The 11,797-nt window shown below is 38.2% G+C and overlaps 1 protein-coding gene across 1 annotated transcript; it reads right to left on the bottom strand.

Moving 5' to 3' along the window:
• Nucleotides 1-1,602: 1,602 nt before the first annotated feature.
• Nucleotides 1,603-11,789, bottom strand: adrb3a (adrenoceptor beta 3a). The gene is made up of 2 exons (XM_051075221.1): nucleotides 9,850-11,789; nucleotides 1,603-2,643 (listed from the first exon to the last, which is right to left on the bottom strand). The coding sequence occupies exons 1-2, from the start codon at nucleotides 11,160-11,162 to the stop codon at nucleotides 2,625-2,627; spliced, it is 1,332 nt and encodes a 443-aa protein (XP_050931178.1). The 5' UTR covers nucleotides 11,163-11,789; the 3' UTR covers nucleotides 1,603-2,624.
• Nucleotides 11,790-11,797: the final 8 nt, after the last annotated feature.

The following is an 11,797-nucleotide window of genomic DNA, read 5'->3' as shown; positions in this document are numbered from 1 at the left end:
ATTAAAAATATTTTAATCAAACACCACTGTTTTGATTAGAGTGCCTTTGTCAGGATTAATAGAAAACATTGGAAATACATTGTTTAAAAGTAATTCCAGTGAAGTAACATGGAATATATTACTACGTCTTTAGGAACAGAGAGTCTTCTTATTTAAAGAGCTGCTTTTAAACAAAAAAAAACTATTGGATTTGCTCTTTAAAAACTGTTCAACTCCTTGTTTTGACTTGACGCGCGCGCATGTGTGTGTGTGTGTGTGTGAGTGAGAGAGAGAGAGAGAGAGAGAGAGAGAGAGAGAGAGTGTTACACAGATAAGTTTTAATTTGGGGGCACTTTGTGTTTCCTGTATTCATATTTTATCAAATAGACCCAATTGTATCTTAAGTGGTGGCTTCTCTTTTCTTTTCCCTAAAAAATGTTTAGAATTGATTTCAATCTAATCCTGCTCATGGAAAACATTGTAACAGGAATCAGCTGATAAGACTGTGGCTTAACTTCAGACAGGATAATTGTTTCCACTCCGAGTTGTTGTGGCTTTTTGCTGGATGATATTTCAGTAGCCTGGCAGCTAAAGCAATAGCTGGTCAAAGTTTGTTTTCAAATATCTTGCTTTCTGCTGTTGGTTTATTTTTTTAAGGCCCAAATCTTGTAAATTCCTCTCATAACATGACATGATGTCTGCTCAAACAGTAGCAGGAGCCAGAGATGATGGTGGTTTCAGTGGGTGGCGGATTGCTTAAAATAGAAAAAATGAAGTTGTTTAGAATTGACTCGGTCTCCTAAGCTTGTATTAACAGTAGTTTTACATTGTTGGATGTTAAAGAAAAGTGATTCCTGGTGTCTGGGCCAAGAACCCCTAGGGGCTCCCATGATAAATCCATGGCTTCACTTGTAGATTAAAGGGATGGGAAAGGAAAAAAGATATTACAGTTACTTGAAATGATGTTTATTTTGTCCTGACTTGTGAAAGTACTGGATACTTTCACCTCCTCAGGCCTCTAAAAATCCTTAGAATGAAACAGCCAAACCATCCTTTAATCAAACTGATCACAACTCCTGTCCGCCTTGAAGTCATAAACTGTGGTGAGGGGTCACAAGTACAAACATTTATTAATTTTATGGGGTCACAAATGAAAATATTGTGGAACCTATATAGTGCAGATTGATGACGTGATATGACTGTGGTGTATGGAGGTCAATAAAGGCCGTATCATTTCAATTTTAGTTTGTAAATTTAATGTCAAAGACAACTGAATATATAAGCATTATAATAAATGTATTTCTAAAATCATCTAATTGGATTAATGTGGTTTGAATTCCTCACTTTGAAATTTGTTCTTTTTTAAAAAAAACTTCACAAAATGTAAATAATAATTTTGTTTAATTAATTAATTTACAATGAATTATCCCTAACTAAAGTGTTCATGGTTTCCAGTTTATCATCTGTTTGTTTTCTTTGGCTCATGTTACTGCTAGAATATAACATCATCGGACAGAGGTTTGATTATTACTATTCAGGCTTGATCAGTGGTATTGATCATCAACTAAATTTCATAATTATGTATTCAATTGTTTGCACACAAAGCACACATGACCATTGTCACACAGTTTAATAACATTTTATTTCTCAATGCAACAGATGATGTTATGTAATTAATAACGCACAACAAGGTGTCCTAGTACAACAAAATAATGGCTGACCATGTCAAGTCCATTATTCTTCTATATTTGGACATTTCAGAGTGAGTTATTGAGCTTATACCATGACCACTTACCAAAGGGAAAAAAAGGGTAGGGAGTTTGCTGGCTACACAGCATGTAGCGGACGTATTTTGCTACGTTAACCTGCAGTTTATAATACTGTACCTTGCACAATGACTTACACTGATGCTTAAACTGTAATGAGTTTTGTTTGCGATGTCCTGATATAACAGCCATTTTCCATAGCCATGGTATAACTTAATATAGAATAGGGGATTTAAGCAATATAACTATTGTGCGGATACAGGCTCAAAACAGAAAGATTAAGACTGAAAACAGACACCAGATTTGAGTATTTGAATGCGCAGCCCTTTTGGTTTAGCTGATATTACACTGAACAGTTTGTGTGATGAAAATGAATGTTTCTTTACTGGACAGTAAAGACAGCCTTGCCAAAATTGTGACCTTACATCAAGTTAGACAACTTTTGTATTTTCCTCCAGATTCAGTGTATCATAAATATATAACTTATCAGATAATATACTGTACAAAATGTGTTTACGTTGTCATTTTTGAAACCACAGGCCACATACACTGTGTCCAAAAGTTTACTGGAATGCATTTAAAACTTGCAGCTATTCAGGAACAGAGAGTCTTTTGCAAACAGTATTTAGGTGACACTGGGAAGTTCAACTTTGGTGTCAGCTAATGTCTGTGAAGTGCTGAGTTGCAACAGTCACTGTCTGTTTCCATACAGTCAATCCAGTCACTTCATTGGGTTTGGCTACATTTGTCAGAGCCGGTCGTTGTACTCTTCCTTAGCTTCTCCTCACTGCTGTTTGGTCTCAGCCTCTGCAGGAATCACAGTAACATCTGGAGAACATAGTTCCCTTCAGTAGCTTGACATTTTACAGTTCGTCCGTCCTATTCCTGCACAGTGAAGCTGAAAAGAGACGGACATGTTAGCATATAGTGTTTCCATTGAGATGAATTTCCTTCTACAAAAGATGTGTGATTATTATGCACATAGAGTATTTTAAAGGTGATAGGAATAGATGAGGTGACATCATACTGGGAGGAAATGCCATTCCAATCAGTCTGACTTTCTGTTTTGTAATTGTGTCATTTTCTAAAAGTTAAGATAAAAGGCAGCAATTGTCCTAAATTGACAGGACAGCATTCATCTCTGAGTATTTCACTCTTGTTTGCTTTAAACTTCCTATCTCTCCTTTATGATTCTGGACACATAGGCCTTTTTTAAAGTCTTATTTGATTTCAGTACAACTGAAAAGTACTCGCTCCCTCCTATCTCATTATGAACCTCATTATATCTTTGACTTGCTTTTTACTGTGCATTACTGTATGACTTGTCGGCCTGTGCTGGTCACACCCTGTACAACATTTCAGTTTCTATCAGATAAGAAAGCTCCAAGACAACAACAACGGTTTGTTGTTTTACAGGTTATTTATAGGTATGTTAGTGGTTTCATGGGGAAAACAGCATTGATATAATCACTGTTACCTATTCCCTTTTATTTATTTATTTTCTTCTAATTACAGAAAGTTATTGCTAAGTTGCCCTCATCCTTTTATCCTTTGTGAAACTAAACCTTTTCCCCCAACAAGACAGGAATTCTGATGCTATCACCTCTACTGTACATGTCTCCACAGGAAGACATAAACTACGAAGAACTGTAAGCTTCACAGAAATGTGAAAGCATACAGGAAGAAATATGCAGGAAGCAATTTACAATGTGGTTTCATCAGAATTCCCATAGTTCTGGAGTCTAACTCTTTCTACAGTATATACTATTGCACTCGTGTTAAAGGTAAGAGTGATTTTAAGCTGATGCATTTGGAAGAAAACCCTCCAGGAATAATATTCTGTTATACATTCTGTTGAATCTCACATTCACTGTTGAGTCGTTGGATTATTTTAAATTACGAACCACAGACATGGCGTGTGCACATTTTGTAGTCTCCATTAAGTCAAAGGAGCTAAGCTCATCAGAACTAAGGAAAACCCATCCATCATCTGTGGCATGTGTATTTTCTGTCTTTAAACCTGCCTCTCATCTGCCTGGCATTCACTGACATCATGACTGCAAATAGACATCAGTTAGTTACCTTATTTTCAGTAATTTGCTGTTTTGTCCCTTGGTAGTTCTACAAATTGCTGGAATGAATATTAAAAATGTACATATGAAAAAAAAAAAGTTCATGACATACCAGAGTCTGATTATAAAGCCACTAACAAAATTCAGCTACAGATTATTTTCCTGTGAAAAGTAAGGCTTGATAACATACCAAACTTAGTGTAATGTACGGATCTACATTATCAATAATTAAAAAGTCTCAATCTCATATAATTTAACTTAGAACAGCTGGCTACAGACACCAGTGACGTGAAAATAGACATTCAACCAGCTAACCAGCATGAAGTCCGGTATAGAAATCTATAATTGTCAAAATTAGTTATACTGCAATTAATCCTAATAACCATTAAAAAAAACAAGTCAGCATGAGAAAGGAACTCTTGTGTAATAATGTATTTAAAATATACTTAAAGTTACATTTTACATACAGACTCCCTCTGAGTATAGTAAATCAGTGTACTCTGAGATTATTTTTGATTATGACCAAGCCATGGGCTGCGTGTGTGCTTTTCCAAATGGCTTGAATCTATTAAATGTTTCCAGCAGCTTTGAAATACAAAAGTAAATATTTTATTAAAATTATTAAAATCATTCATTAATTATTTGTCAAGTATCAAACATTAGAGTATTGATATCTTGAATTCTGCTGTTAATATAATGCACAGTCTTGAAGCTTCAGTAATGCAAAGAACATCCAGTTAGGATTCATTGCTCCTTTTTTTTTTTCTTTTTTTTTTTTACCTGTCCAAACTCTAACATTTTAGAGTTATACCCTTCTCAAGTGTTTGCTCAACTCCCGGATGCCTCCATTTAAAGACCGTGATTGGCAGTGATTGGCTCTGATATCAGCCAGGCTTGAAAAGGAGTGCTGGAGGTTTCCCACAGGTCACTACCATCATGTTTTGCTTTAGCCTGCCCCTTGTTTCATGCTCTCTTGGGCCTGATCTCACTCTAAGTTAACTAAATGCACATTATGGAGGTTGGTGTGTGAAGTTGGGTCAGAGGCACAGTTAGCGTACTGCAGAGAAAAGCTCAGAATTACAGGGTTCAGAGCACAGGGAAAAAAGCATTAGCGCACACCAGCCCCTCCTAAGACGTCATTAAAACATCATGTCGCCCTAATGTGTGCCTAATGACATGCTCACTGCAGTGTCTTAACTTATTACACCAGCATTCACTTTGAAATCACATGTAAGCTGTAACCTGCCACACATTAGCAGCTCAGTGTAGTAAAAAGCTTGTCAATCACAAGCTCTGCAGCACAAAGTCTGTCGCCTGTTCAAATTCCTGTTTAACACATTATCCTACACACTAAATGGCATATTAGACTGTTTATACTGCTCACACTTACTGCATGCGATATTTTTTTACACTAACAAAGTGTCCCTCAGTACAGCATCAGGTGCTCTGGGAGGATACAGCATGCATGTGTGAGAAATACAATTATATCTTCATATTTAGCCAGCATAATGATGACAATTTGTTCCAGTAACACACAGTTACTTTCAGTATAAACCTGAAATGCCAGGCTCATAAACACAATGTCCTTTTAGATTTGTCCTTATGAGTTGTCAACTAATATGTCTGAAATATTTACACAATCATTTGGAGTAATGAGCCACTTGCAATGACTTTAGTGAGTCAGTATTTATACTGGAAATGTCATTCTCCACCATCACTCTCTGCTTTGTGTGATGTCTGGTTATTTGTGTTTATTTAGCTCACCACGGCTGAAAGTTCACAAGCTGAGAACATATATCCAAATATATACCATATTTATCTATTTTTATGTTTTATGAGCAGATTCTTTTGTGGGCTACCAATGAGAAGAGAGTCCATACAATCTGTTCTCAGCAGCAGGTCAGTGTAAACGCCTGCACTGCTTGTTGTGACCCATCAGATGTTGCTTTAGAGCAAAATCTGGACTCTGTGATTTCTTGTCCATGTGCCATTGGTGTCTGCTTTTCGCATGATATCTTATTAATGTTTAGTGTCCTATAGTTTTTTTTCTACGATGGAAAATTTTTTTGAGTGCGCATTCGACGGCTGTGTGAGATTTCTTTCCTCCAGTTTTTCGAGCTGTCTCCTCAGTTACTTGGCAACAATAAGCCGTTTCCTCATGTGTGTCTCTTGATACTTTAATTGTGATGCACCAGCACAGCTGAAGCACACAACGTGTTTCCTGTACAGTGTGAGCTCTGTAATAATGATATTGTTCCACTCTCTCACTTGCCCCTATGGTTGCTGTACTGAGGCTCTGCAGACATATTAGCCCTGTGTCTTTCATAAGCTCAAGAGGAGAGTTTTAGTCATGTTTCTAAACCAGCTCTATCAGACATCCAACAGAAACTCTTCATTTCTGTTCCGCTTTCACGCTGCAATTTAGTCCACAACCTAGTTGGCTGCTGCCCTATGAAATAAAATGTTCCGCTCTGTGTTAGCTTAACTTTAGTGTTCCCAATCACGGATAAACTGTGCTAACAAACTCCCTCTGCTCATAACACAGAGCGATGCCTTTAAATACATACAAGATTTTGTCTTGAATAACTCCAATACGCATATTAGGACTAATGTAGGGGCAGGCTGTCTCAGTGTAGAGCAGCATGACTGACAACAAAGGAAGACACAACAAAACTATTATTAATTCTGTGGCAAAACATCATTTTTGATAATGAAAAATGAATTAAAAATGCTGTCATGCAGGGAATCTATGAAAAGTTGCACTTGTCATATAAACATAGTGCATACGTGACAGAAGCTGAAGGCTGCTGTGGATGTTGATAAGGGCAGCAGTGATATGCCTGCATGTATTTCTGTGAAAACAAAGTAACTATTGATAATGGCTACTCTGTGCAGTGCGTGCAGTGCAGCCACCTGTCCTTAGTAACCATTTATGTCCGTGGTCGTGCGTTGCTTTTTATCAGACCTGGGATACATCAGCCCCTCACTTAACCAACCCTGCTGTTACATGTTGTCCTTTGGGTTTAAAGGAAATATGCTGTTTAATTGCTCGTTTGTGTTGCAAGTTGATAGATTCTACAATAGATATAGAAAGTTGCCAGTGGTGACTGTGGAGCACATGGTCCTGACTCTACCCGGAACAGTTTGTCATACTCTTTCAAATCTGTCTTCGAGCCGTGGCCCCCGTTAGAGTCATTTCGTGAGCGGCTGGTCTTACTTACGTTTGTAATCCTGCTCAAAGCGCCGGGTGAGTCCGCTGAGCCTTCCCCTTGGGGTGATTTACTACAGAGCACAACAGACTCCTTTTAAGGAAGACTTTTATATGCTCCTAAATGTCTCCCGTTTTACAGCCCCATTGATTATGTCTGTAAAATTCCACTGAGGAGATGTCATGTAAGGAGAAGAGAAACATAGATATATAGTTTGAAGAGTAAATATTTAAAGTGAAACATCTCTCTTTCATAAAACTGGGTTACTTATGGGAATTCACATGCCAAAGCATGCTGCGTGGTATAAAAGTTGTGCCACCTGTCAAATTAAATTGAATTAGGAGTTGTCCATTTAAATATTGTGCTCTGTAGTTGAACTACTTATTTTATATTTGTATGTGCATTACTGAAATTAAATGTATGTATTTTAATCTGAATTTAGTTTTTTTTTTTGCCTTTATATATAGGACAGTGAGAGAGAGACAGGAAACAGGGAGAGACTGGGGGATTGACATGCAGTAAAGGTCCATCCGGATCGGGAGTCAAACCGGGGTCCGCCTGCTCAGACCACTAGGGCCCACATGGTACGCACCCTAACCATTCAGCTTTGAGGGTGCCTCAATTTAGTCATTTTTAAACAATTTCAAACTTACTGTGCATGTTAGTAGAAATTCATATGCACAAGCTACAATGTCAAATGCAAATATTAGTCATTATAAGTTATAACTTTTTGAACTCTCATAAAGTATTCTTTGTCTTATTTGTAATAAAGCTGTAATAATATGTGGAATTGATGTTGCAACAAGCAGAACATTTCTAAACTTTTTGTCAGAAATGTTTTTCGCAATTTCTAAAATTTTAATTAAATTTTGAAAAAAGCAACTTTTGAACTAAATTCAAATTCAGACCTCAAATTCAAATTGACAGCAAATATTGTTAATTGATTATGTAAATGGAACAATTCTCAGACCATACACCAGAATTGCTTCATAAATTAGCTAAAGACATTCAACCAATTAGACTATAACTCATGATTATTACTACGTATCTTCCTGTATTTGGTGACAGGCCTGCTGTCAGTTTGTGGCTGTGTATTACTCTAATAATGAATCATATATTTAGCTGTCCAACCCCAGTTAACCGGTGTTAATGAGGGTGTCCTCATTGGCTGTCAGTCTTGTAAACAGCCTCTCCAGTTCTGGGGGAAGTCTTGTGTGTATGTGATAAAGATTTATCTGCTGCAGGGGATGTTGGGCAGGGCACACTGAGGCCCACTGACAGGCAGTGAGTCGCACTAATATTTGGAAATGTCCTCATGTCTCATGCAGTTCTCCAAATCAGCCTCTCACACATCACCTAGTGGTTTGACAGAGCTTCTTTACAGCCATTTTTATCATGATGAGACACCATTTTTTCAGATACCAGATAATGAAAAGAAAATCTACACTTGAGGTTTAAATGGCATTGTTATCTATTGTTAAGTGTGTTAAAAAACATAACACCCACCCCAAACACAGTACCAGCAACTGTACTGTAGCCATCTGTTATTTTGTCTTCAGCTGGGTTTCAAAGATTGGTTACAGGTACCACAGTGCAGTAACTGATACAGGTACACTCCTCAAATGTTTGTTGAATCGTGCATCAAAACCTAAATATTAAGTTTCACTTTTAGTTTTGTAACATTGTAACAGCAGCCAATACTTCAGAAATTATTTATTTTTCTGCACTTGTCCACTCAATCTATTTTACTCCTGGACAGCAGCACACTGATGTATTAGAACTTTTCCAAATATGGATTTCTGCTTTTATTTTTTGCACAGTGGAAAGTAAAATATCCATTTTCTATCAAACTCATAATTTCTCAAATTATATCTGTAGCCTTGGGGATATATCCTAAAGATATATCTTAATTACGAGTTTCTGAATACCATGAAACCCACCCTTAAAGACACTTTAACTGCATTTGATGCGTGTTTCAAACTTGTTTAAAATGTAAACTTAATATTTCTCTAAAAAGTAGTGGCTTTTTGTAATACTAGAAATAACTAGAAAATTATAAAGTTTTTCCTATTCAGTTTTTTTCTTGGCAACCATTATTTGTCTAACTGAAATTAGCACACAAGTATGTATGCATAGGTGTGTTTTTATCAACATCATTGTGCAGTACCCAGCAGGATGTCCAGGAGCAGTAAGTCATGTAAATTGTTTGATTCTCTGTGACATTGATTCTGCACTCTAAGTCTTCACACTTCTGCATCAGCAGTCAAATGATCCGCTCACATGTCATATGATAGACCATTGATGTAACACTAAGCCGTATGAAATTAATGGGAAAAAAGGAACAAAGGCAAGTAGGAAATCCAGGATTTCAAATCAGTGGCCACATTCACAGACTCTCTAATATAACTCTGTCTCACAGAGAGTTGATCAGAAGTCTATGAGCTACTCTCAAATAAGATGCACTGAGATTTCATAATAAAATATTATGTGTAGTATTATAAAATTTGTATTTTTAAATAATTTTATCAACTGAAATATTCAGAAAAGTAACAGTAATGCATATTAATGATATATAATCAGGATGTTGTCATTGTGACTGGTAGGTGTGCTTCTATTAACTGCTGTTGTTGTGCTTGTCAGTGGATGTACCTGAGCAGTCAAAACTATACACTTCATTGTCTTTAAACACTGATTTCACTTTTCATACTAGAGGAGGTAGATGTGCTTTTGTGTTAGGAGAAAGTGGAATTTTTTAAAACATTCATCACAGTTAAAAAAAAAAAAGACTGTATGGTGAAAATGAGATAAGACAAAGGAACTTACAATTTGGTTTCTGGTTCTGATAAGTCACTGAACTGAGTGCTGCCGTTGGACTGTTGGGGAGTGGGGGAAACCTCCTCACTTTTGCTGCTTCCCTGTGAACTGGCCAGGCTCTCGTTGCCCTCGGTCCTACTGGTAGGAGACTTTTGGAAAGAGCCAGCCGTGCTTGACTCAGCTTGCCATAGAAAGCAGGAGCAACGAGTCCGCAGCTCTTTATAGAAAGTATTGAGCTGCAGGGTGGACAGCCACGGGCAGCCCAGCAGGTTCTTGAACCCAGTGCGAAACTCTGGACTCCTGCAGTAGATGATGGGATTGAGGCCCGAGTTGATGTAACCCAGCCAGTTTAACAGTAGGAAGATCCTCTCAGGGGGAATCTCTCTGTTGAAAGATTTGATGATGTTGGTGACAAAGAATGGCAGCCAGCACGCAGTGAAGGTCCCCATGATGATACCCAAAGTCTTGAGGGCCTTGTGCTCTTTGACCAGTATTAGCCGTGACGGCCTTCGCTTGGCACTCTTTCTCTTCACTGCACTGTTGCTGTTGTTGCCACTGGAGCCCGCAGACGCAGATGGTAGGATATTGTTGATGTTGGGGATAACTTGGATCTGTGCTGTTGCACAGTCATTCTGGAAACGCATGCGATTCTTATCTATCATCTGGACTTGTCGTGTCGCTATTAGAAAAACTTTTGCATACACAAAAATCATTATGAGCAGTGGAATATAAAAAGACACTGTAGATGATATAAGGGCAAATTCCCAGTTGGTCACAAAGTCACAGCATCTAGTGTCATTGTAGCAGTCCTGTGCTTCTTTATCTTCTGCTTGATAATACCCATTCATAATTGGCACAAAGGAAATTAAGGCAGACACAACCCACACTAAACAAACTATTAACCTGGCGCGGCACTTATTGAGTAGAACCTTGTAACGGAGCGGCCTCGTAATGGCTATATACCGATCAACTGCTATGACACACAGTGTTTCAATGCTCGCCGTCACACACAGGACATCCACAGAAGTCCAGAAGTCACAAAACGTGTCGCTGAACCTCCAGTCACCCGTCACCACAAGTGTGGCCCCCAGAGGCACCACAAAGACCCCCATGATGAGGTCTGCACATGCCAGGGACATAATGAAGATGTTCGTTGTCGTCTGTAGCTGCGAAGTACGTGCTACAGCAATGATGACCAGCAGATTTCCCACCACTGTGGTCAGTATGATGATGATCATGACTACTAGGCTCCAAGGTCCGACCGGATCATGGTAGGATGTTGAGTCATTCGGCAATGTTGAAACGTTCAGGTTTTCAACCATTATTCACCAGCTCAGTTCAGGCAGAAGAAGGTGAAGGGGTGTTTTTCATGTCAAAGTTAACAGAACTGTAAAAAATGCACTTTTTACAAGCATCATAAATCTGCTCAAAAAAAGTTGTTGAAGCTTTCCTTACTAAATAATAGTTGTATTTACTTTGCAGTCACAGCTTACATTTCACACCTCCGGAGTCTTGTCGGGCGGCATTCAAAAGGCAATAGAGGCTCTCCATGTTTCCAAAGATGTGATTGTATGTAGAAGAACATGATCTCCAAAAAGATGTATCCAAACTGTCCACAGCAGAAACAATATTAGTTCAAGGAGTTGCAGCACTTTCATGAATCCAAGAAAAATGTCCAAATATAACAAGTTTAAAAAAAAAGAGGTTGTTTTCGAGAAGAAAACCCAGCGTTGTCCTTTTAAATGCATCCACTGGGATTAGTTTGCAGTGTTTTCGCTGAATCTTGCATGAGCCACAGTGCCACAGTTGGACTGTTTGGAGATCAAGCAAGCGGTGACGCTGCTGCAAGAACCACCAGAGTGCACCAGAGTGGCTGCCCACTTTTTCTTTTGCTCTCTCTCTCTCTCTCTCTCTCTCTGTCTCTCTCTCTCTCACTTAGTCTCTCACTCTCTTTCTG

The sequence above is a fragment of the Lates calcarifer genome, linkage group LG13, assembly GCF_001640805.2.
Source record: "Lates calcarifer isolate ASB-BC8 linkage group LG13, TLL_Latcal_v3, whole genome shotgun sequence".
NCBI lineage: Eukaryota > Metazoa > Chordata > Actinopteri > Centropomidae > Lates > Lates calcarifer.
Note: the sequence above shows the minus strand (reverse complement) of the source record. Positions and strands in the feature narration are given on the sequence as shown.

What these genes read in the sequence shown, in the direction of transcription:
- adrb3a (XM_051075221.1), bottom strand. Translation starts at nt 11,162, where the DNA reads ATGGTTGAAAACCTGAACGTTTCAACATTGCCGAATGACTCAACATCC.